This window comes from Hippoglossus stenolepis, chromosome 19 (genome assembly GCF_022539355.2).
Source record: "Hippoglossus stenolepis isolate QCI-W04-F060 chromosome 19, HSTE1.2, whole genome shotgun sequence".
Lineage (NCBI taxonomy): Eukaryota > Metazoa > Chordata > Actinopteri > Pleuronectiformes > Pleuronectidae > Hippoglossus > Hippoglossus stenolepis.
In genome coordinates this window covers 10,043,392-10,067,635 of record NC_061501.1, presented here as the reverse complement: position 1 = coordinate 10,067,635, position 24,244 = coordinate 10,043,392, and the positions used below count along the sequence as shown (strand labels likewise).

General features: G+C 43.1%; 2 protein-coding genes across 5 annotated transcripts; both read left to right on the top strand.

Moving 5' to 3' along the window:
* Window positions 1-17: 17 nt before the first annotated feature.
* shrprbck1r (sharpin and rbck1 related) lies at window positions 18-11,938 on the top strand. Of its 2 annotated transcripts, XR_004694176.2 has the most exons (15): window positions 18-449; window positions 1,372-1,546; window positions 3,491-3,568; window positions 3,803-3,944; window positions 4,041-4,131; window positions 4,240-4,561; window positions 5,303-5,394; window positions 5,513-5,683; window positions 6,925-7,085; window positions 7,844-7,955; window positions 8,593-8,772; window positions 9,577-9,675; window positions 10,232-10,375; window positions 10,576-10,729; window positions 10,847-11,938. XR_004694176.2 is itself a non-coding variant. In XM_035142375.2 (14 exons), exons 1-14 carry the CDS (start codon window positions 171-173, stop codon window positions 10,654-10,656), a joined length of 2,127 nt encoding a protein of 708 aa, XP_034998266.1. In that variant the 5' UTR covers window positions 18-170; the 3' UTR covers window positions 10,657-11,938. The 2 variants fall into 2 exon arrangements, 1 of the variants encoding a protein (XP_034998266.1); XM_035142375.2 differs by having other exon boundaries at window positions 10,576-11,938.
* A 422-nt stretch (window positions 11,939-12,360) lies between these two features.
* On the top strand, window positions 12,361-24,244 carry oplah (5-oxoprolinase, ATP-hydrolysing). Of its 3 annotated transcripts, none has more exons than XM_035142925.1 (28): window positions 12,361-12,544; window positions 13,591-13,790; window positions 14,021-14,212; window positions 14,700-14,814; window positions 15,244-15,367; window positions 15,942-16,137; window positions 16,230-16,395; window positions 16,546-16,684; window positions 16,804-16,871; window positions 17,043-17,218; window positions 17,311-17,454; window positions 17,541-17,653; window positions 17,774-17,944; window positions 18,034-18,171; window positions 18,449-18,587; window positions 18,799-18,911; window positions 19,039-19,190; window positions 19,330-19,490; window positions 19,622-19,723; window positions 19,806-19,980; window positions 20,277-20,461; window positions 20,560-20,706; window positions 20,805-20,939; window positions 21,652-21,801; window positions 21,914-22,071; window positions 22,184-22,344; window positions 22,903-23,000; window positions 23,382-24,244. In XM_035142925.1, exons 2-28 carry the CDS (start codon window positions 13,620-13,622, stop codon window positions 23,532-23,534), a joined length of 3,942 nt encoding a protein of 1,313 aa, XP_034998816.1. In that variant the 5' UTR covers window positions 12,361-12,544; window positions 13,591-13,619; the 3' UTR covers window positions 23,535-24,244. The 3 variants fall into 3 exon arrangements, with proteins under 3 accessions (XP_034998816.1, XP_034998818.1, XP_034998817.1); XM_035142927.1 differs by lacking the exon at window positions 12,361-12,544 and adding an exon at window positions 12,609-12,765; XM_035142926.1 differs by lacking the exon at window positions 12,361-12,544 and adding an exon at window positions 12,812-13,326.

Genomic DNA, 24,244 nt, shown 5'->3' with positions numbered 1-24,244 from the left:
TGACTTCCTGTTGACAGTGAAGCTGATGAACATCCAGAGAGAGACACTATGTAGGAAGTGTCCGGGAAATGGAGTAAAAACAACCACAGGAAACCGCGTGGGACGAGACGTGACCAACCGAGGGGACCCTCCGTGTGTGTGTTTGTTTTCTACATGCGTGTGACGACGGCATGTCGCTGAGTTCGGGCGGGTGGACTCACACCCCCGGCTTCACTCCGCCGGACCAGTCCGCCGCCCTCCCCGCTCAGCATGGGGCCTCGCCGCCACAGCCCGGCTGCCACACCGTCCTCATCTCGGTGCGGGTGTCGGTGTGCCACTCCGGCATTCGGCCGCTGTGTCTCCCCGGAGCGGGCGACGAGTCACTCCGCCTGCAGCTCAGCATGGACCCGGGGAAATCCGGGGAATTCCGCCTGTCACTGCAGGACAGCAGCGAGACTGGCCGGAGTGTGGTGAGTCCACAGGGGCTTGTTGTTGTTTACTGACATGTAGTAGATTCAGTCTAGATATGAAACCACCCACCAGACAAGCACTTTTTAACCTAGTTAAGAAAAGTGCTATACAATTAATTTTTTTTATTATTGTATTACTATACAAACTGATGTGTGAAAATATGGTGGGACACAACCAAACTTTAGTTTATAGTCTTTGGCTTCTCACCAGGGCTGTATTAACCCACCTAAAAGGAGTTGTGCCCCCCCTGTGGCCCCCTCTGTTCCTCACCACATACATGCATGTTCCTTATTCAGACAGCCATCACGGAACCACCACTAAACAGAGCACACAACTCATGGCAGCTTTCTGATTTTCGAGTTCTTCTCCAAGATGCAGAAACCCACTTCTCCTCTGTTATCGGTCACATCTGTCAGTTGAATGTGGAACTTGATAACAAAGCCTGTATTGTAATCAGTTATTGCAATTTTAAAAATACAGACATTGGTTTTTAACGTTTACGTTTTTGTTGCAAATCTGACACACACTGCCTGTATTGCGTGATGCTACCTGGCTGAGCTGCTTTGGCTCGTGCACGTGTGTAGTTAAAAATATGGTCAGAAATTTTAGATGCACCTCTCATATGATGCATTTCAATTCAGCGACTTGGGAGAGTTCTACTCAGTTTTTATTGTTTTACATTAGTATGTTTTAGACAAATTAAGTTTTGTTCTATTGATTTGAGATTTTCTTAGAGAGCAATGTCTGTCTGTATTTAATTTATATGGTATAAACCAATATTAAACTTGTGTTTTTTCATCTAAACATATGCAGTGACACACATCGTTGCCATTTTGACACAACATAATGATTCATCTTCCCTCCCCGTGTCACCTGACCTCATCGCTCTTCCCTCTCACTCTCTGTTCCCTTTTGTTCCAGACGGTCGCTGAGTTTGATCTGAGAGCCGTAAACTATGAAGTGAAGTCACCAAAGTGCCACGAGCTGCATTTAACTGCGCCGCCACACGACCGCATCAGCTTCAACTTTCGCTGTGAGCAGGAGGCCAATGAGTGGGCTACTGTGGTGATGTCATCACTGAGAGAAGCACATAGAGGTCAGTACCGACAGTGTGTTCAGGAAGCATTCACACTCCTTCACCAGGGTTTCTCCTGCATAGAGAGTTGCGAGGCGGCCTCTGTAGAGAGGACCCGCTCCCGATGTAAATTTTAAGTAATTCAATATAAACGGCCAATTCTAAGGTTAAGAAAACAACAATTCATACAATTTAGATGAAACACACTAGTGAAAACATCACAAGGATTATTTTGCAATCGATTTCTGCCACTAGATCCCCTTCACCTATATCTTACCTACGCTGAACCTTTAACTCCTTGATAGGCGTCCACGAGTGATGGATCCACTTGATTAAATTACAGATATATGCGATTAGTGGCCACTAGAAATACTATAGCTATTTTAATATGCCAATTCTGACCATTTGTGTCATTTAATAAAATGCACAGGGGAAGTAATCGCTGCCTAAGAAAATTCAACCCAGTAAAGGGTCTGAATACTCAATGGGATATTTTTAGTTTTTCTTTAAATACATTTTCAAAAAATGAAAGTGTCTCACTTACATTTCTGTTCGATAGCAGCCACAGAAGAAAGATGGAGAAACTTTTATAATTCCTTGCAGAACAATCATGTATTCATGTAAACCCACTTTAAAATATTGTGTGGACACTTGTGTATTTTCAAGTGTCGGATTTAATTTGCCCTGCAGTGAACTCAGTTTTTGTGAAACAAGCTTGTTGTATCACACTGTTCAGTCACATATTTATTTGAACAGAGGAGCTTTTCACTGGCCTGGACAATGATTGGTCACGTCAGTAGTGACTTTTTCAACAACTGTAAACAAGCTCCATATTTTTACTTTAGAGGGAATTTCAATTACCAGATCTTTTGCTCACTAACATAATATTCTATTTCTAACACTTTCACGTGTGTTTAAGCAATAATGTAATTGATGAATGTTAAATCTGGTTATAAAGCAGGTTTTATAGTAACTATGTCCTAACATCATAATGATATTTATACAGAGTTGTGCAGTTTGCAGCTTTAGTGTGACACAAACCTGGGCCCTTATTTTTCTTAACACAGTTGATGTTTAATCTCCCTTTACAGATTAACTGGAATTTAAAGAGCTGGCAAAATACATATTATACATATTTACATTATAAATATATTAGACAAACATTCAGTAGTATACTGTATTTACCTGTACTTCCTTTCCCAGTCTGGAAGCATCATATTATAGTTAACATGTAAAGAATTAAATGCGGTAACAACATTACTTCCTGTCTAAGAAGTGCAGTGGTTCTCTGTTAAACATTCAAACCAACATGAGGATGTGGAAGTGACAGTGTAATGGACAAATAAGCCCTGCAGCCACAAGACACAAGCTTTTCTTTCAACTGATCTCATTTCCTTTTGTAAGTGTGAGTGAGAGTAGCTCTCAATTTAGTTGCCGTCAAACTTAACTCTTTAATAGTCTGTATTAGATACTTTAAATAGATGAGATTAGTTCACAAGATAGTACGAAATCTACTCGGAACTGTAGTTTCTGATAAAATGCAACAAAATAAAATGTACCATTCCTGCGTAAAAAAGATATTTTAAAATTTCAGACATAGATAAAGATGGACCATTTCCTCCCACTCTTCAGAAATGAAGCCAAAATAACACGCAGGCTGCCATCTTCCTCCAGTGAAGTCATTTGAAGCTAGAGTCTGCACAGTGACTGGGTTATGCTCAGCCAATCAGGAGTCAATCTCAGCTGTCAACCATGATGTTTCACCCTGTTTTTATAGCATCTAATAACTGATTATGAGCTGTACTGCAGTCAGCCACCACGGGACAATCAAGACACTCCGGCCTCACTTTCGGGGAGCAGTCATGTTAACGATCTTTTTATCCAGTCTATCTGAATGTTTTACTCTTGGTCTTTTTGTTGTGTTTTTCATTAAAACTTCTGGTTTTCAACATTTTTCATTGGCAGTTGCTCCTCAAGATAATGGCCCACAGCGCCCCTTGGAGGATCTCCAACGTCAGGACACATTGAACTTGCAACGAACAGGTGTGTACACCGAACATCTCCCTGTTTAATATAAACCATTATGTGATTTACTTCTTTAGATGCGATGAAACTAATTCACTCATTCGCTCACTCATTTTATTCACTCATTGAATCATTGTTAGCTCCATAGTGGCTCTGTGGCGGAATGGAAACATCCTCTTTCCATCAACCTATGTTCACCTGTGTAGGCTTGTCTGTGTTTCCCCGTGCATGTATGCATCTATCCATCTGTAGAGGAAACCTGCATAGACCTGACCCGAGCCATAGAAGCAGGTGACATGCAGTCTGCCTCTCTCATCGCTGTCACACTCGCACGGAAACACACTGCCCTCAAGATCCAGCCCTTTGCCCAAGACTATGAAGACTCTGAAATCAAGTAGGACCTTGATTGGTATTTGTGATTTTAACATGATTTTACTAGAAATTGTCATAGATTTTGTCTGATGGCTTGTATTTAATTTTATTCTAACAGTTTGGCTGTTGTAGTTGAAGATTCTTCCTCGTCCTGTTGTGTCACTGTGAAAGTTTTCCCTCATATGACGACTGCAGCACTGAAACAGCAGGTTAGCCTCTTTCAAACTTTTTCTCTATTTCATCACCAAGTTATTTACACTTCTCTCTTCTATTATCACTCTCACTTGTTTGCTTCTTTTCATTCTATACCTCCTCAGATGTTTCTTGAGTACGGCTTCCACCCGCGGGTGCAGCGCTGGGTGATCGGCCAGTGCTTGTGCAGCGACCAGCGCTCTCTCGCCTCGTACGGCGTTCGTCAGGACGGCGACACGGCTTTCCTGTACCTCCTGTCAGCCCGATACGTCCACTTGACACACCAAGTCCTGCAGCAGGATCAGGAGAGCGCCCTTCTCCTCGCCCCTCCATCACTGTCACTGCCCACCCCGCCTCTCCCTCATACCTCTACTAACGGCACCTCATCTCAGGACCGGAGGCCGTACACTACCCTGCCCCCGAGACTCCATACGAGCAGCAACACTGGTGAGTGATGGCTTTAATATTAGGGTTAGATCGATGTACCCGGTGCACAGCAAATGGTTAAAGCTGTGTAATTTGTTCCCTGTCACAGTCAATGCTCATGAAAAATTTAAATCCACTGGTTTATTTTTAGTTTATTCTAATCTTCCTTTAATTCATCAAACTCTTGTTGGTTTAAAGGCTCCTCTGAAAAAGGGCCTGCAGACACATCCTTTAATAACTAGAAGTTTCATTTGATCCACAGTACAATGTAATACATATTCAATTAAGCAGAAAGAAGTAGAAGTAAATGTTTCCATTTTCATGCCTATATTACATCTATACCTCAAGTATCACATTTGAGACTTTTTGTGTGACCTGTTTAGAGAAGCTATACAACACAACACACAAAGTAAAAGCAGTCATTGCAATTGTGTCAAAAACTGAATTTCAAGAAATCACTGGAGCTGTATCTGTACTTCGTTCTATCGTTACACATGTAGTGAAAATAAAGTTATGCTAAACTAAAAACCAGACCAATTTAAATTCCATTTAGCCATGTATGAAATGCTTGTTAAAACTCCCTCATAGATTTAATAATGTCATTCAGCATGCATTACCTTTTACAGTGTAGCTTTATGCCCTTTTGACCTATTTTGCACTTAAATATAGTACACGTGTCAAAGGTTATGTAACGCATACACACACTAACTAACGGTCACACACATTCAGATGTTACCGATTTCTTGTTCTGTCATTTTTCAGAAAGAGGAAACATCAGTGAAATCAAAGATCTCATCAACCTAGAGATGCCTCAACTGAACGAAGCACTGAGCCCCACCACATCTTCCACCAAGGTAATACACAGCAGCAGCAGCCACTAACCCTAACCCCACTATTGTTATTGAAGTACGTATTGAAAGATAAATAACAAAGTTCAACAAACACAAATTAAAGTGCTATTCTTTGTGTTAGGGCTGGTCATGCCCCTCTTGCACTTACATTAACAAACCGACTCGGCCGGGCTGTGAGATCTGCAGTACAAACCGGCCGGAGAACTACGTCATCCCGGGGGGTTATCGACCCGACGCGCTGGAACTCCGGCGCATCCAGCAGGAGAAGGAGGCGATCAGACAGTACCAGCAGGTAGGAAATACACACGACAGAGTGTAACATGCACGCACAGTACGACATTTACATACAATAACACACCTGTATGCATGCAACAACAGCTTGTCATGCATGTAAACTTGGAATAGATATGCCTCGATTTTGATGACAATTTTTTTTTTTTAATTGAGTCAAATAATACTGGAAAAATTGGACGACTACTCAAAAAAGTAATAGGGAGAAGACAAGTATGAACTTGATTCAAAGCCGAAATTTAGATCGAAACTTTTCAGGCTCTCTCAGGTTGACTCTCTTCTCTTTTGTCTCTGTTTTTTTGAAGGAGAAAGGGAGAAGAGAGGTGCTGAGGAGCGCTGGGGCTCAAAACAACTCACTCCTGTATAACCTGGACCAGGACTACTGAACACACAGAGACACAGGCACACGACACTCGCTGACAGTCGGAAAGTGTAGCGCCGTTTCGGTTGCACTCAATTTTTCGATGACACAAGAAATCTAATGCACAAGCCTTTGTCTCTATGCACGTCTGCAGATATGCTTGAATTGAAAGCGTATGGTACTGTTGTTAGTTTTCTCAAGTTGAATGTAGCTTACCAAGCCAAGACATGCACTTATACCACTGCAGACTTATTTCTACCTAATGTTGCCCAAATAAATAACACAAGTGAAGGTGCAGCCTCGACTCCTCGATTTTGCATGATCATGATTTCTTACAGTAGAGAAACTGTATGAGAAGATGTGACTTCACATTTGTTTTTAAATGTGCAAACACTGACATGGTAAAAGAAAACCAGTATTGAATATTAATTTAAATATTAAAACCAATATTAGGGTCTTTTTTTTTTGTCACATAAACAATAATGATGAACTTGTATGTTGATTATAATCAATCCGGTCCTGATGATAAGACTATGAATGTTTTTTTTTTTTTTCTTTGTATTGACCATCCAGTTAGGTTTTAATCATGGTCACTGTTGACTCTTGACATCAGTGGCTTTTTAATGAACAAATTGTGGGATGAGGTAAATTGAATGCAATACCCTAGTTTTAAATTTTGCACTGTCAAATTGTATATACTCTGTGAAACAGATAATAAAGTACTTATACACAATGTCTGTGTCTGCATGAATGAGCGTGCCTGCACTTAGCACGTGCACTTGACGTGTTTTGTTGGGTGGATGCCCGTATAAAAAAACTCAAGGGACATTATTTGTGGAATATACCTTTAACCCTCCCATGACCACCGCTCCTTGTCTCAGGCGAGGGAACAGGAGCGCCGGGAGAATTTTGCTCGGCTGATGATGATTGACGACCAAGATCTGGTGCCGAACCCGGGGACTGTGGACTGTCGGATCTGCTACGTGGACCTGCATCCTGGGGAAGGCGTCCTGCTGAGGGAGTGTCTTCACTGCTTCTGCAGGTAAGAATCAGGAGGATGGGAGAAATCTTTAAAAAAAGAGGAAGAGGGAAGATGTAAAAATAATGTAAGTGCCTGCCTGGTCATTATGACTTGAATGTTATGGTTTGTTGCCAAAGCCCCGATAAGAATGAGACCAATACATTTTAAAAGAACCAACTGCAATAAAAGTCAGTTCACGCCTCATAACTGAGATTTCATTCTTTTTATGTCTCTGCGTCGGCCACAGCCAGTGGCTTGAGACCCATTTTCCATGAATTGAGTATTTGCCTAGACAAACTTTCCCTCATAATACTTTGTATAAATACCATCTCTCCTAAACCTTTTGTATTCAAGCAGCCTCATATCAGGACACTCCCACCTCTGTGTGTAACGGTCGGCACTTTGCAGTCACTGTGAAAATGAGGAAGCTCTAATGTTTGCAGGCTTTTTTATAACTGGAATTGAAAACCACAGGTAAACTGACTTTTGTTGCATTTAAGTTGTACTTAAGCTGTTTTAGTTTTAGTTGTAAAATAAGGATATTTCCACAATTTTGTGTTTTAGTGTTATTGCACAGGGTTGTACATAATTATTTTGTATAGTGTAACAGATTGATGGTGTAAAGGTGGTCTCGTGTCAAGGGGAGGGAGCAAAATGGCAAAAGGAAAAGTGGATTAACTGCTTCTTCTACTAGCAGGAAGAGTAAATGTTTGAGTGTCCTGGACTTTTCTCATGATTCAAACCTTTCTGTGTCGGTGCTCGTGTGTCTGCTCGCCCAGAGTTTGTTTACGCTCGGTCATCATGTTGAGTGAGGAGCCCGAGGTGTCGTGCCCCTACAGAGATGACACGTATTCCTGCACCTGCTCCCTGCAGGAGAGGGAGATCAGAGCTGTGAGTTACACCAGCTCCAGATTCTGCACCTGCATCTTAGCATTAGCATCCCAAAGCATCAGATGATTCAAATCAAACTGTATATTATGTGTTCATTTAGCAGAAATAGCTCCTTTCAGTACTGTCACTTTTAGCCAAGAAGCCGGAGCTCCTGCTCTGCTGCTGTTTGCAGAGTTTGTCTTCTCTCCATGTGGGCGGCCTGTAACGGCGCCGGCTGTGGTGCAGTAACAGCTGCGTCCGTACAGAGTGAAGCTCTGTACGGACGCAGCTGCTAAATGTTAATCAATAAACAGTGATCCAACCAGGACTAATGAATCCAGCCTCTATGAGTGTGTGTGTGTGTGTGTGGGGGGGCAGTTTTGAAATCTATTCCAGTGGAATATAAAAATAAAAAAAAGAGAAGTCAAACTTTACAGACTGTGTGCGTGTGCATGTGCGCGTGTGATTTATAGCCAATATGTGAAAGCACTCAGCCTCACATATATCAGACAAAACACTAACACAAAATGATTAACTTATAAGCTCAAAATAGAATACATATATAGAATGAATTCTTAGCATGGATATACTGCTATCTTGTGTATAACATTCTTACTATGTATATAAACTATGTTTTCTTCACCTCTCTGCGTCACAGTTGGTGCCAGCGGAGGAGTACGAGCGCTGGCTGCAGAGAGGTCTGTCAGTGGCCGAGTCTCGATGTGAGGGCAGCTACCACTGTGCCACCGCCGACTGTCGGGGCTGGTGTGTGTACGAGGACACGGTCAATGTCTTCCACTGCCCTGTCTGCGGGAAACACAACTGTCTGATTTGTAAAGTAAGAAATACAGACAGTAATTTGATTATTTACTTAGAATCATCATTTCTAGGAAATTGTCTTTGTGTGTTCAGGGTTCATACTTGAGTCCTTTAAGAGAAGCAAGTGAAAGTACGGAGCTGAAAGGAGTCACATTGTTCTTATTGGTCTGGTCACCTCAGGCTAACTGCTGTTTAACATACACTGAAAAGATGTCGTTTTAACATAAATTTGGTTGTCGGTACTACTACCATTAAAATTCTACGATTCTCGATACCAAGTTTAATACCACGGCATGCACACCAACACACACTGCTCCTTATAGTCCGTGTACAAGCACTGGTTTGATTCGACTAACATTTAGGGTTAAATGTTAGTTTAAAAAGTCAGTGCTGTATTTTTGACAGACTGAATAGTCATGACTGTAGCCTACATAAGATTAAATGAGCCTTTGGGAACGTTGTATGTGTAGAGATACAGCAGCAGATGCCACCTGTTGAGAACATTTCAGGATATGAACATTTTGACAACATGTTGCAAACATAAAGTTTTCAATTCAAACTCTCTCACCCTGAAAGTACAGATCCAGATGCCTGTCTTTGAGGTTTCCTGAAACACTGTGCAACACGGTTTACTGTTCACTCTCGCAGCAGACCTGTGTCTTTAACTGCACTTTCGACATGTTATTGTTCTTTTCGGGTTGTTATACCTCCCTCATCAGTGCCAGAAGAAGCACATCTCTAGTATCCAGGACATCTATTATACTGTATAAAAACAAGCACTATCACATTTTCATTTTCTGCTCTTCCTTCTATGTTGCTACAGGCAATTCACGAGGGAATGAACTGTAAACAATACCAGGATGATCTTGCAGCCCGGGCTATAAATGACTCTGCTGCAAGGAGGACGACTCATCTACTCAAGGTGAGCTGTTTTAGGCTTGTGCCATAATGCCGGTAACCTGATGAAGTAACTGTAGCCTTCGGCCATGAGCTGATGTGATCTGGTGTTGCCCAACCTTCACTGAGTGGAAGCTGGTGCCATACACTGTTAAAGAGAAAGGAGAGAGATATCTTGTCTAAGCTGTGTATATATGTACAGTATAAGTAGACTTTATGGTGTTTTAGTTTTAAGATATGTAAAAGTCAAATTGTTTATATCATGCCAAATGATAACAGACGTTATGCAGGGCACTTTTCATTTAGAATTCCTTATTTTAGTGTTTAGGAGGAGAAGTTTACAGTCATCTTGTTGGCATGGCAACATTGATTATTCTGTAAATACTGGGTATAACTTAATCATTGAAACTGAGCCTGGGATGTCGGTCACAGAGTATTTCAAGCCTGAAGTAATAAAAGGTTTTGATTAAAGGTTAAGGTGTAAATATAAGTTGTACCTTTTAGATTGACCTCAACTGATTTGGAGAGTCTGGTGCCAATAGAGAGCTTATTCCATCTTACACTCTTTGTCTCACAAACAGACTCTGGTGCAGTCAGGGGAGGCGATGCACTGTCCCCAGTGTGGCATCATAGTGCAGAAGAGGGATGGATGTGATTGGCTACGCTGCACTGTCTGTCACACTGAGATATGCTGGGTAACCAGAGGACCCCGCTGGGGATCGCAGGTAAGGAATCTCTGCTTTGCTTCTTTTTTTGGCTTGTACAGAGATGTAGGAGCCAATTTTTTTTTTGTTGATTTATAAACCTTGATCGAGAGATTCTCTAAAAAGAAATACTGAAAATCCACAGAGAAATATTTTAAATCCTTTTTTCTTCCCACCGAAATGTGATCATCTTTCCAACTCTGATTCTGTTTCATTCCAAGGGTCCTGGAGACACCAGTGGAGGATGTCGCTGCAATGTCAACAATCAGAAATGTCATCCGAAATGTCAAAACTGCCACTGAGAATCCCCGGACTGATGCTCAGACTGACGAAAGTAATGAGAGACTGAATCTGAAATAATCTCTTAAAAAAAAGGTACATTTCAGGACACAACTGATTTGACTGTTACAGGTTTGTTGTACTTTTTATAACTGGACAAACTCTCAGCACATTTCTCACCATCACTTACTGCCAAATAATTTGTGCCCTCAGCTCTGCAATGTAATCAGAACGGCCGGAAGAATAATAATAAACATGTTGACATTTAGCCCTGCCTCTCACAAACAAGGAAATGAAATCTGTGTGATTGCAACGATTCCATGTTTAGCTTAAATTAAATCATCGCATCTGACTGTAATGATGATAAATGTGGTCAGAACGATGCAGAGAAAGAGTATTATATTGTTTTCGCATGTGGTGCCTTTTCAAAATGATTGCACTGCAGATGTAGAGATCCAGGTGTGTTGTTTTTGTTTTGTTTTGGTAGCTTCGTACCAGGATGCTTAAAACTGAAGTGACCTTATTGTTGTGCACAACAGCTGTAGCAGGGTGTTCATAGTGACATTTTCTGGGAAAAGTTCTGAAATCCGTGGTGTGTCTCTGATGTGCAATTTTCTGCATTGAGATAGATCTAACAAGAGTATATTATAGATAGTATATTTTTTTGTGTCTGTGTGCGATTTGTGTGTTTGCCTTGTCACCAAAGAAATTGAAAAGGTCTGATTCTGATTTGCTGTTTGAGCGTCTGACCTATAGAGGGGAACGAAACTTCAATTTTTGTCTTCCACTTCTGTGGAGGGGTTAGAGGTCACAGAGGCTGTTTTAATGCGCTGCTGACCAGTTGAGTATTGTGTCGTGACATCATCAATAGATGGAAGATTCCCATATATAAATGGGAATAGTCAGCTAATAATGGCAATACTGGAATCTTTTCTGTCCGAGGAGGCACACGTTAACATGTTTTGTCGATAAGCTCATGTTCCCCGTTAGGGAACTCGTATATAATAGGGTGCATGTGGTGATACTCGTTGGCATACTTAACTGGTTTTAATGGCATGTGAAAAGTTTGTAGCCATCCTGATGTTTGGAATATTTTCTAATTCATGTAACCGTCCTCACAAATGGCACTTTGTGTTCACTAGACAAAACATAAAATGAACTCCAAACACAACAGTATGCCCTCAACTACACTACTGCCCCGCACTGAGAAGCCATGACGACTTCCTCACTGTTACTTGTGTTCACAGCACTGTGTTACTGATGTACTACTGTGCCTTAATGATGAATAAATAACCTTAAAACTCACTTTCTTTGTGTCTTGACAACATCTTTGTGTTTGATGACTGCCCATCACAATGAACACATCTTCCCATACTGTCTTTAAGTATGTGATGATTTTATATTCCAAAATGTATTTCTTCCAAATTAAGGAGGTTATTATTAATCATCAGTGGTTTTTTACTCTGAAGGACTCACTTTTATTTTAGAAAGATTTGAAAGAGGTGAATTCTAGTTCCTGTTTTGTCTGGTATGATTTTGAGTCAGTGGGTTTAAGCTATTAAAAACATATGCTGATATTTTCCATAAAATATAAATAAGTACATGTGTTTTAATTAATATATCAAAATGAATATAATCGGAGTGATGCGGGGAAAACTAATTTCCCCTCGGGTTAACTTCCTCCATGTGCACGTTCATCTCCTGCACACAGAGCTGCTTGTTTTTTCACTCCGCCGGCTCCTCGCAGCGGGGCGGAGTTTAACTACACCCATCTAGAGAGGGCTCCACCGACTTGGTTACGACTGTCGTGAAGACACCGATCGGAGGAGAGCAGAAGAGCGGGCGGGTCTGACACTTTTACCGGATTATCAGAGGATCGTCAGACCGGCAGCGCAGCACCGGGGCGGACAGGTGAGTAGAACCAGGAGTAGAAGATTAGAGATTTTCATGCTCCTCCGCCAAATGGCAGAGAGCGACGTGTAGCCGGAAGCAGCTGCAGCCTTCAGGGATTCACCGTACATCTTTCTATCTGTCATATAAAGTCTCAGTATTGATGGTGTCTCTGCCAAAGAAGAAGAAATCCTGCAGAATTCACAGCGAGCTTCAGATGCTTTACTCTTTGCTTCAGTGCAGTGAGTGGTTCCCCTGCAGGCTTCATCTGGGACCTGCACGCTCTGCTCGGAGCTGTCACCAGGAGCATTGGCGTCTCCATGCATAGAAGTTACAATTTAAATCTGCACGTTAAATCAATCTTTGCCTGTTTTTAATGTCACGGTTGTGGCAAGTTTTTAAAATATGTAGAAAAATAGTCAATCAGTGTCCTAAAGTGTGTGGTAATAAGGAGAAGCTAAAATGAAGTATCGACAGAAGCCTGTGTGTCTGTCTGTCTGTCTTGACCACTACCTGCACTACCTACAAGTAACTGTACTTTCTAATAATATATCTTTGAGAGGACATTTTGTCCTCTTTTTTTAAAAGGGCCAAATCGAGTGTAAGGTCTTGCTTTAAGGGTTAATACTAGTTTTAGATTAGGGTGAGGCATTATTTTCTGATGGTCAGGGAATGCATCATGATGTCAAAGTGTCCTCACTAATGGAAGTATAAGAATGTGTGGACCAGTACACATCATTGGGAACAAAGCCCAGTCCTAACGAGGCTAAATGTCATTTCCGAGCTCCTGGTTAAGGTTAGAGGTAAGTTGTGGATTGTGGTTAGGTTAAGTTCAGGGCTAGTCATGAATTGGTCATGGTTAAAGTTGGGGATATGGGTTTTATTAGGCTGTTCACAATGAATGGAAGTCAGTGCAAAGTCCTATAAGGAGCCCAGGAGAGAGTAGAAGTCACTGAGAACATCTGGTTTACATAAGACAGACAGGGGGAGGGTTGTAGACGGATGATGTTGTTGCACTGGACAGTGAATAAGTCAGTCTCTCACCACCCACCCTCTCTGACTCCCAGGTTCAAGAGTTGTTTAACGTCTTCCCACCATGGCTGAGAATAAGGGGAAATTCGACTTTGCCATCGACCGGGGCGGCACCTTCACCGACGTGTTCGCCCGGTTGCCTGATGGTCGAGAGAGAGTCCTGAAGCTGCTGTCTCGAGACCCCCAGAACTACAAGGACGCTCCCACTGAGGGGATCCGCAGAGTCCTGGAGGAGGTAACATGACAAGATGGAGCGATGTGATAAAACATACTCTTCTCTTATAAAATGTTAGAAAGCAGTTTATGGTTATGATGTGTTTCTACTAAGCTTTTGGGTTTCCTGAGGTCTAGTAGTCTAGTATGATAATGCACAGAGGAGAAAAACACATATGCAATCATTTATAATGTTGCATTTACATCAAAACAGTCGCTATAGAACAGTATGTGATATATATTTGTTGACAGGAAACTGGCCGCGTCTTTCCTCGCGAGCAGCCTGTCGATACCTCTCTGATTGGCTGGATCAGAATGGGCACGACGGTGGCGACCAACGCTTTGCTAGAGCGAGAGGGCGAGCGGACGGCGCTCCTGGTCACAAAGGGCTTCAAGGACTTGCTGCACATCGGAACGCAGGCCAGGCCGAAGCTGTTTGATCTGGTTTGTCCTTTTTCGAAGTGAATTTTACTCAAAAGGTTAAAGCGAGAAGAGACACGATCATGTAAGATGTTAACAGAGTAGTTCACAGATTAATTTCTTGATCCAGATAAGCATCATTGTGTATTTGGAGCTGCACTGTATGTGGTGCCCTGGAGTTGCCTGGATACATGGATACGCACGAACCCTGCAGCATGAGGTTTAGTTATTACCTTGTGTACAGACCCTGGGGGCAGGTCTTGGAATTTGACCCCCCACCTGTTGTTGAAGTGGTTACTTATCTATGAAGCTGATATTCTGTTAATAGAATACGTGTAATAATGTTCAGTGTTATCACTGGATCATTAACATACATGTAACTCTGGTATGTATGTTGTGATATGTTGCGTTCAATCTTATCTCTGTAACACTGGGACATAGTGGAAGTCCGATGATTGTCTTCTCGGTCCACCTGTTTTGACTTGCCCTAACCAGGGCGTTGTTTTACCAGGAGGTTGCCATGCCTGAAGTGTTGTACGAGGAGATAATAGAGGTGGACGAGCGAGTCGTCCTGAGCCAAGATGGCTGCCAGCTTCCCCGGAAAGACGCCAAACGTATTGTGACAGGTGCATAAAACACGACTACGAGTTCTCTTTTATAAGTTCACGATTTGGTCGTTGAATCCCAAACTTGCCCACTTTGAATTTATATTAAAGGAGATATATGATGCTGTTTCAGTTTTTCTTTCCTGTAGTGTGATACATGTCTTAAAGAGACAGGAGCTAAGACCGCGTGTTTCAGACAGAGGCTGAAAAGAGGAGCTGCAGCAATGCACTGAACCAGAAAAGCGATGAGTTTTCTGAACATTTGAGCAAGTTTTCAAGTAATACCCCTAATTCAAATTATGAACCTGAATATGAGCAGAATATGTCTCCTTTAAATGCTAAATGTTTTATCCTCACTAATTGCAGTTCACCACTTTACTGACTGAAGTATCTCTATTTCTGGATTTTCTGGTTTACTACAAAAAATGTGGGTGTACTGGTTCTCCTCAGGCAGCACCGGTGATTCTCTGGAGTTGTGGAAGGAGCTGGATCTCGAGTGTGTGGAGAAAGACCTGAGAGGAGTTCTGTCTCGTGGGATCACCTGTGTGGCCGTCCTCCTGTTACACTCGTACACGTCAGTAGCACAACTTGTTTCTCTTCCTTTAGGGACACAGCCTCATATTTACTCAAACTATATTTATTCTTTACTTACCTCTATTTCTTCAACAAATATTTTGTCATTGCCCTTAGGGCATTTTCACATCTGAAAGTCTTCATGTTACATTCATCACTGTCTCCTTGTTTCTATCAGTACACTGAACATGTTAATGTTTACAGGTTTCTACTGTATATGTTTCTACTGTATATGTTTCTACTGTATATGTAATCCACATGTTTTAGGAGGTGTAAGTTCACGTTTTTCTTCCTATCCCTCCCTCCTTTTCTTCAAGTCTACTCCCACTTGTGGCTTAAAGTCCAATAACAACTGAAGAAGCTATCTGAAGAGGTTTTATCTCAAGTTTCTTCGGTTGGGTTAAAATAGGAAGTTTAAATTTTTTAACATTTCACCTCCTGTCACATGTTAAAACAAAAATACACATCTTTACATTAAATTCAGAAGGTTTTTAGTGACAAGACAAACACAACAGTCGTGAAATTGTGTAACAGCTTTATGATTGACTTACATTCCACATTTGTTTTTCCTTCAGATGGTCGGATCATGAGAAAGCAGTGGGCGCCCTGGCTCGCTCTCTGGGCTTCACTCAGGTGTCCCTGTCCAGCGAGGTCATGCCCATGGTGCGGGCCGTGCCCCGGGGCTACACTGTGTGTGCCGACGCCTACCTCACCCCCAAGATCCGCCAGTACTTAAAAGGCTTCACCTCCGGCTTTAAGGGCGGCCTGAAGGTGCGTCCCTCACATCAACATCTTTTTGTTGTGACTGTAAGTTTCAGATGCCGTTTCGTCTGAACTGATATCTTACGTTCCTCTGACCTCAGGGCGTGGACGTGTTGTTCATGCAGTCAGATGGAGGTCTGACCCCCATGGATCAGTTCTGTGGTTCGCGGGCCGTTCTGTCTGGCCCAGCAGGGGGGGTGGTGGGATACGCCATCACTTCTTACAACCAGATGGAGAAAAAGCCTGTGATTGGCTTCGACATGGGCGGTGAGTCGAGGGAATACTAAATCTTTAAACTTAAGCCAACAGTGAGCGCACAAACAATGGAAAGAACTTCTTGCCATAACACTAGTCACTTTTATACACTTTTTTATCATATCATATTCCTGACTCACTCTCTGTTTTCTTACCCTGCAGGAACCTCTACAGATGTGAGTAGATACGCTGGTCAGTATGAACACGTGTTTGAGGCGACCACAGCTGGAGTCACCCTGCAAGCGCCACAGCTGGACATCAACACCGTGGCTGCAGGAGGAGGGTCGCGACTCTTCTTCAGGTCCGTGTTTATCGTACATAATTGTATTTATTATGATTAGCAGGTCATGTGCTCTGACATACATAATGAATCTCTCTCTCCTTTCGCCCTTGTTTCTATCCTTTCCTTTAATTTCTCAGATCAGGGATGTTTGTGGTTGGACCGGAGTCTGCAGGTGCCCATCCAGGACCAGCGTGCTACAGGAAAGGTAACTATACATATGCAGCTCACTTTTTCTCATACTCTGTAGTTTCATCCACATTTTAAATCATTATCTAATAAAAATCTATTATTATGAATTAAGCATCTTATACAAAACCAGAATAACATATTTTTGGTGAAACAGGACTATAGTTGATTCTCTGTGGTGTTGTCCTAGGTGGCCCTCTGACGGTGACTGATGCAAACTTAGCACTGGGGCGACTCCTCCCGTCCTTCTTCCCAAAGATCTTTGGGCCCGGTGAGAACGAGCCACTGTCATTGGAGGAGACCATGAAGCACTTCCGTCAACTCACCCAAGAGATCAACCTCTTCCTGTCTTCCAACCAGTCACAGGCACTGACATTTGCTGAACTATTCAGTAGAGCTGTAATTTCCTTCTCTATGGGATAATGCTAATGATGAGGCTAATGTGTGTTTCTGTTTAGAAGGTTAACACAAATGGAGCCAAACACTCACACAACCCTGTGTTGCCAAACAGCCAGTCAGGGATGAGCGTGGAGGAGGTTGCCATGGGATTCATTCGTGTCGCCAATGAGGCCATGTGCCGGCCAATCAGAGCTCTGACGCAGGTCATTAGGGTTGCTCAAGCTAGTTGAAATATTTATATTAGATAGCGAATTGTGGAAAAATCTTAATATTTTTTTCTCCTTCACAGGCTAAAGGTCATGATACATCTCAGCATGTGTTAGCATGTTTCGGGGGTGCAGGTGGACAACATGCGTGTGCTATTGCTCGAGCCCTGGGGATGAAGACCGTCTTTATACATAAGTAAGGTTGATAGTGGGGTGCATCATGCATGTGAAAAATCTAATTATTGTTTTCTGGTTTAGTAAATCCAGAGAAGCAGACAGCCGTGTGGCACTAACGTGTAACGTGTGCGTCTTGCAGGTACAGTGGTGTGCTCTCAGCCTACGGTCTGGCTCTAGCTGATGTGGTGGAGGAGGTGCAGGAGCCGTGCTCGCTGCAGTATGATCAGAGCTGTTTCCGCGAGCTCGACCGGAGGGTGGGGCAGCTCTCAAAACGCTGCAATGACACACTCTCTGCACGTGGCTTTGACAGGTCAGCCCCCACAGAACACAGGGTCAACCACCCGTTAATCTTCACACTTTCACACCAGACTAAAGCATTGTGTTTCCTGTCTTCTTCAGCGGTCAGATCACCACTGAGGTTTTCCTCCACCTGCGTTATAAGGGCACCGACTGTGCGCTCATGGTTACCGCTGCCGGTTACCCCAGCGATGCCAAGTCCTGTCGAGCTGGAGACTTCCACAGCGCCTTCACTAAACGGTTAGTGCATGGTTCACTCCCCTGTTCATTCATGTCTCCATTCACTGTGCTCAGTGATAAGTGAATAAATCATTGCCTCGTTCACTTTGGCTCCTTCATGCCTCAAGCCTTATGTTCACAGTGTGTAGGCAAACACAGCAGTAAGTTAATGTGTCATTTTTCCATAGAAGATAAGATTAGTAAACTGTGGAGCTGACATTTATTGACACTACTCAGGATTTACTTTCTCCACTTTAATCTCCATCTCTTACGTCACACACCTCCTTTTCCTCTCTAGTTATTTGAAGGAATTTGGATTCACCATCCCGGACAGAGCCATCATGGTGGATGACATCAGAGTGAGGGGCTGTGGACGATCTGGTATCAAGTCAGTATATAAACCAAAGAAAGGACCGGGAGATACCAAGCCTGCCACGGTGTGTGGACTCACTTCACAGAAACACAAACCTGAATATTTTATATATACATACATATATGGACATTCACACTCTTCAAACTTTGTCTATAGAACCATCTTGTTCAAACTTGCAACATTTATTTCCCTTCTCGAAAAAAATTGAACTTTCTGGTCTGGACACAGTTATGGTATTGTTGTAATAATTATTTTATCCCTGTTCTTCTGTTTAGATGACCAAGTGTTACTTTGAGGACGGTTACCTGGACACCAGCGTGTTTCTATGGGAGGAGCTGCCGTTTGGTCACAGCATCCAGGGACCTGCTATTATTATTGATAAGAACAGGCATGCATTTTCAAACTAAAATACTTTTTCGGGGGGGTTGATTAGAATGTCTGCTTTCAACTTGCCTGAACATCTGTGTTTGTATAAATGTTCATTAACAGTTTTCCTCTGCTCTTTCCTCCATCAGCACCATCCTGGTGGAGCCCTGCTGTGAGGCCCATCTGACAGAAGGGGGCGATGTTTGCATTTCCGTGGGCTCTGACCCTCACTGCGCTGTGGGCACCGAGCTCAACACCGTGCAGCTCTCCATCTTCTCCCACCGCTTCATGAGCATAGCAGGTAGAACAAGAGACAACAAGAGAGAAGGAGGACGAAGGGGAAAGCTGTTTGGGAGAAAACTGAAGAAAATCTGTAAAGCTTTGGTTAAGTTTCAGTGTTAACTTCTTATTGAGGTGTTCCATGTATCTTTACTCTATAGAGCAAATGGGCCGAGTTCTCCAAAGAACCTCCATCTCCACCAACATCAAGGAACGTCTGGACTTCTCCTGTGCTGTGTTCGGACCAGACGGCGGTCTCGTGTCCAACGCGCCTCACATACCCGTTCACCTTGGGGCCATGCAGGAGACGGTCCAGTACCAGGTGAGGGATGTGTAGCTTTGCTGTGTTGTTTCAGCAGCAGAACGGCACCCAGAAGCAAAGCAGCTACACAACATAACAGATCTAGGAAGAGTGGAAAAGGAAAGTAATTTTCTTGCTTTTGCTCTCCGCAGATCAGAACGCTGGGGAACGAACTGAGAGAAGGGGATGTGATTCTGAGTAACCATCCCTGTGCTGGGGGCAGCCACCTTCCGGACCTCACAGTCATCACACCAGTCAGTCCTTGCTCTCCTCAGTGTCACTCCTTCCTTTCTCATCTCTTTCTCGCTGTTTCATTTCTCCTTCTTCTCATCTCAGGTGTTTCGAAAAGGCGTGAGGGGCCCGGTTTTCTTCGTAGCCAGCAGGGGGCACCATGCCGACATTGGTGGCATCACTCCTGGCTCCATGCCCCCTCATTCCACCTCCCTTCAGCAGGAGGGCGCTGTCTTCATGTCCTTCAAACTCGTCACTGGTGGGGTGTTCCAGGAGGAGGGTAAGAGATGAAAGTGAGAGGCTGATGAAAAGAAGGAGTAGACGTGATACAGAGCTGTATCTTATCCATGAGATAAAGACTCCTTCATGAAACGGCAGTAAATCAGTGACTGTATGCATAGTAGAGCCAAGCAGTGAAACTAAATGATGGGATTGAATGTTTAGTGTCATATTTTGTAACATTCTAATCACTTTCTCCACTCTTTTTTTCCCCCCATCATGCTTTTCTCTTTGTCCGCTCTCTCTTCCCTGTTGCTCTTCTCCCTCCTGCTGCTTCCCCTTCCTTCTCCATATCAGCTGTAACCAAAGCTCTGATGGCTCCGGCCCAGTACCCAGACTGCTCTGGGACTCGTAATCTCCACGACAACCTGTCAGACCTGCGGGCTCAGGTGGCAGCCAATCAGAGAGGCAGCCAGCTGGTGGGGGAGTTGATTGACGGCTACGGACTGGCTGTGGTGCAGGCCTACATGGGGTACATCCAAGTGAGTGTGTGAAACAGAATAAAAAATATTCTGAAAAGTATTGTGTTTTATCATTGGTTGTGTTGCACTGCTCCAGCTTTTGTGTGTAACTGTTTCAGAGCAATGCAGAGCTTGCAGTGAGGGACATGCTGAGAGACTTTGCACGTCGCCGACGGCAACAGACTGGATCCCTGGAGGTGGAGTCGGAGGATTTCATGGATGACGGGACGCCAATCAGACTGCGGGTGCAGATTAATGAAGAAGAGGTGAGCAGCGGGAATCTCTTCTTCATTATCTTCATAATCTCTTTATCTTGCAAAGGGAAAACCCAGGATATCAACTTTGTAAACCTCCATCGTTACAGGGCAGCGCGGTGTTTGACTTCTCAGGGACTGGGACAGAGGTGTGGGGGAACTGCAACGCTCCTCGGGCCATCACCCTCTCTGCCCTCATCTACTGCCTGCGCTGTATGGTGGGACAGGACATCCCCCTCAATCAGGTTCACATGTTTCATTCCAATAACTCTTGGGGAGTCAAAGTATCTGTTGAGGCATCGTTTTGTGCAGAGAGGGGTTCCAATGGGCAGCTTTAAATTTGTTAGGCTCTCTAGACACAAAGTTTTCCATGGTCTCTTAAATGTTCCAGAATCAGCACGAACAACTGCAAATTACAATATGAAATAAAAATGTATTAATACAAGTATTTTTCACTTTGTTTTTACACAAGCTTTAATGGCTTCTGAAAGTCCAACTTACCCTCCCAGTAAGGAACAGTGACAAGATTAATGAATATCGCCAAACAATAAAATATGTGGTGAAAGTCTCTGTAAAATTCCATGCTTTAATAGTTAATTAATAGAGTTAATCTTATTTTCTAATTTTGTCCCGGCCACGCTCGTGGTCATTGGTCCAACATTTTGGCAGACACGCTTAGTCAGGCTGCTTTGAGAGAGTCAAACTAACAACCAGATACTTTTAAAACCTGCAGAGGAAAATCAATTCTTCTTAAAAGAGGTTCAAAGCTTCTGTTCAATAATCAATGTTTCTTAAAACATTTTACGTGAGTGATTTGGCTTTTGATTGTACGTTTAGTAATTCATCACACATTTGAAAATGAATTCAAATTCGGCCAAGGAAATTATAAATTATATAATTCAATCTAAACACTGTTGTAATATTAATTTATTAATTTATCGACTTTGTCATGTCCAGGGTTGTCTTGCACCGATCAAAGTCATCATCCCCCCTGGCTCGATCCTCCAGCCTTCCGAGAATGCAGCTGTGGTCGGAGGAAATGTTCTCACATCCCAGAGAGTAGTTGACGTCATCTTTAGAGCGTTTGAGGTGTGCGCTGCGTCACAGGTAAGAACGGCTTCTTTTGTCTTTTAGAAAATGTTTTCACTTTTAGTAAGTTCAATGTTTATGTCATTTTGGAAACTGAAATCTTTCTATTTGTCATTCCTCTTTCCATCAGGGCTGCATGAACAACATTTCCTTTGGCAGCGAGAACATCGGTTACTATGAAACAGTCGCCGGGGGAGCAGGGGCGGGGCCAGGCTGGAGTGGGCGGAGTGGTGTTCACAGTCACATGACTAACACACGCATCACTGACCCTGAAATTCTGGAGAAGAGGTCGGACATCAGTTCAAGATTGACTTAAAGAAACTTATTGAATTAATGTAATGTGTTACAGTAACGTGTTATCATTGATCTGTACGTTGGTTCCTGTCTGGCTGGTGTTCAGGTACCCGGTGATCTTAGAGCAGTTCTCTCTGCGGCCCGGCTCAGGAGGTCCAGGGAAGTACGCCGGTGGAGAAGGAGTGGTCCGCAAACTTCTGTTCAGGAACAAAGTGGTTCTGTCGGTGCTGACGGAGAGGAGGTCCACCTGCCCCTACGGCCTGCAGGGTAAACTCTCCGCCTTCAGACATCCTCAATAAATGACTTTGTTATTGGTTAGGTTTTAACATTGTTTTTGTTTTTACCAAGTCGTGAGTGGTGTCTGTGTTTCTTTCAAGATGTAAAGTTAGGCTCCATCCACACCAATCCCAGAAAATGCATATCCCATGACCATTCATGTACATTGGGCATTTGTGTACCAGTGTAAACAGGAAGCAGATTGTCTAGAGTGCAGTTGGTTGGTTACCAGAAAATTCTATGAACAAGAATCAGCAATATTGAAAAATAGGAGCGGGGGGTTGTTCATGGACCGATGAGGTGGAACTGTTATCTGCCAGTAAGTGTTAGAAACGGTTTGCATTCACCGCTGGTAGTCGAGTTGCGACTGATAAGAGCCAATCAGAAAGCGAATGTGGTTGACTTCATCATCCTCATCATCGCAACACCAAAGTTTTAAAACTTTCAGTTTTAGGGGCTGAAAACTAAATGTAGCAAAAGTGATGCATCTTAAAACAAACATGTGTTAGTGTGAATGATGCCTTAGTCCTCTCTGTGTCTCCTTGTTAGGGGGTGAGGACGGTGCAGCTGGGCTGAACCTGCTCCACAGGGCAGATGGAAGACTCCTCAACCTGGGGGCCAAAACCAGCATCAGCCTCCAGCCTGGGGTAAGACGGCACAATGTGTGTGTGGGGAAAATAAACACTCTCAGAATAACACTAACACCACATTTTGTTGAGACAAGAAAACCTTTCTGAAGTTTATTACGCTGCAAGAAATTGTTCTTGTGGAATTGTTCTTGTGGAAATGGATCTATAGCTTTATATTTTAGATATGATGAAACCCACAGAATTCATATCTTTCTACTTAATTTTGATGAGGTACAACGGTTCTGATTGGTTATATTATTTATTTGTATTTCGTTCCACCAAGCATATACAGCCAAGAATTTAATGAAATGGTAGGCACCCACCAAGTGCAGGCAGAGAAAAGTAATGAAAGATGAAGTATTGGGTATTCACTTAAAGTATGTGTCTCCCCCCCGACAGGACATGTTCTGCCTCTACACTCCTGGAGGAGGAGGATACGGAAGAGAGGAGGAAAGTGTCCCTAAACCTCGGACCAAGCGCAGGCGCTTGAACGAGACCTTCCTGGAGAGGGGCAGCGTATTCGAATACCGAATGGCACAAGAGGGAGTGTGAGGGGGAAAAAAGGAAAACAGGAGAGAGTGAACAGACAAGGCAGAGGAGAGGGGGGGGGGACAGATCAGGAAAGCACAGGAGTGAGGCTGTTTGATAAAGATGGAGAAATTCTTTAAAATGAGGAAGGAAAACAGTGGCAGCAATAGTCTCATAATAACTCTGATAAATAGACGATGCATGCGAGCAACATTTTATCATTCTGCTGTCAACACCACAAGAGCCAACGTTTTACAGTGACACTCTTTTACAGTATCTGTATCTATGCAGCTTATCCTGTAAGGATAGGACAGTCGGTGGGGGTGCACCCTGGAGAGGTCGCCACAACCATTCATTATCACATTTACACCAACGGACAATTTTGTCTCAGATTAAGCTGCTCGTGTTTGAATTCGATGTGGTGATGGTGCTAACCGCTGCACCAGTGTTGCCACATGTAAAACACAGAAATATCATTTTCTGTGATGCTACTAACAGCAACTCTAAGTGTTCGGCCATTCCATTTTAATACATATTATAGGGTACTTTTTCAGTAACCAAGATTTAATGAAGAACCCATAGTCACCACTGTGAGTAGGACCACTTGTTTTAACATTAATTCCAGTTTAACTGCTCGAGGATCAAGCCAACCTGGTTTGACTGGAACAACAACTTATCGAACAGCACAACTTGATGTGGTTTCTGACAAATAAATCCAGTTTCTACCCATGAAA

Coding starts and splice junctions, on each gene's coding strand:
- oplah (XM_035142925.1), top strand. CDS start 13,620: ATGGCTGAGAATAAGGGGAAATTCGACTTTGCCATCGACCGGGGCGGC. Junction 14,213..14,699: donor GGCCGAAGCTGTTTGATCTG/GTTTGTCCTTTT, acceptor TTGTTTTACCAG/GAGGTTGCCATGCCTGAAGT. Junction 16,396..16,545: donor GATTGGCTTCGACATGGGCG/GTGAGTCGAGGG, acceptor CTTACCCTGCAG/GAACCTCTACAGATGTGAGT.
- shrprbck1r (XM_035142375.2), top strand. CDS start 171: ATGTCGCTGAGTTCGGGCGGGTGGACTCACACCCCCGGCTTCACTCCG. Junction 1,547..3,490: donor ACTGAGAGAAGCACATAGAG/GTCAGTACCGAC, acceptor TTTCATTGGCAG/TTGCTCCTCAAGATAATGGC. Junction 9,676..10,231: donor GGACGACTCATCTACTCAAG/GTGAGCTGTTTT, acceptor TCTCACAAACAG/ACTCTGGTGCAGTCAGGGGA.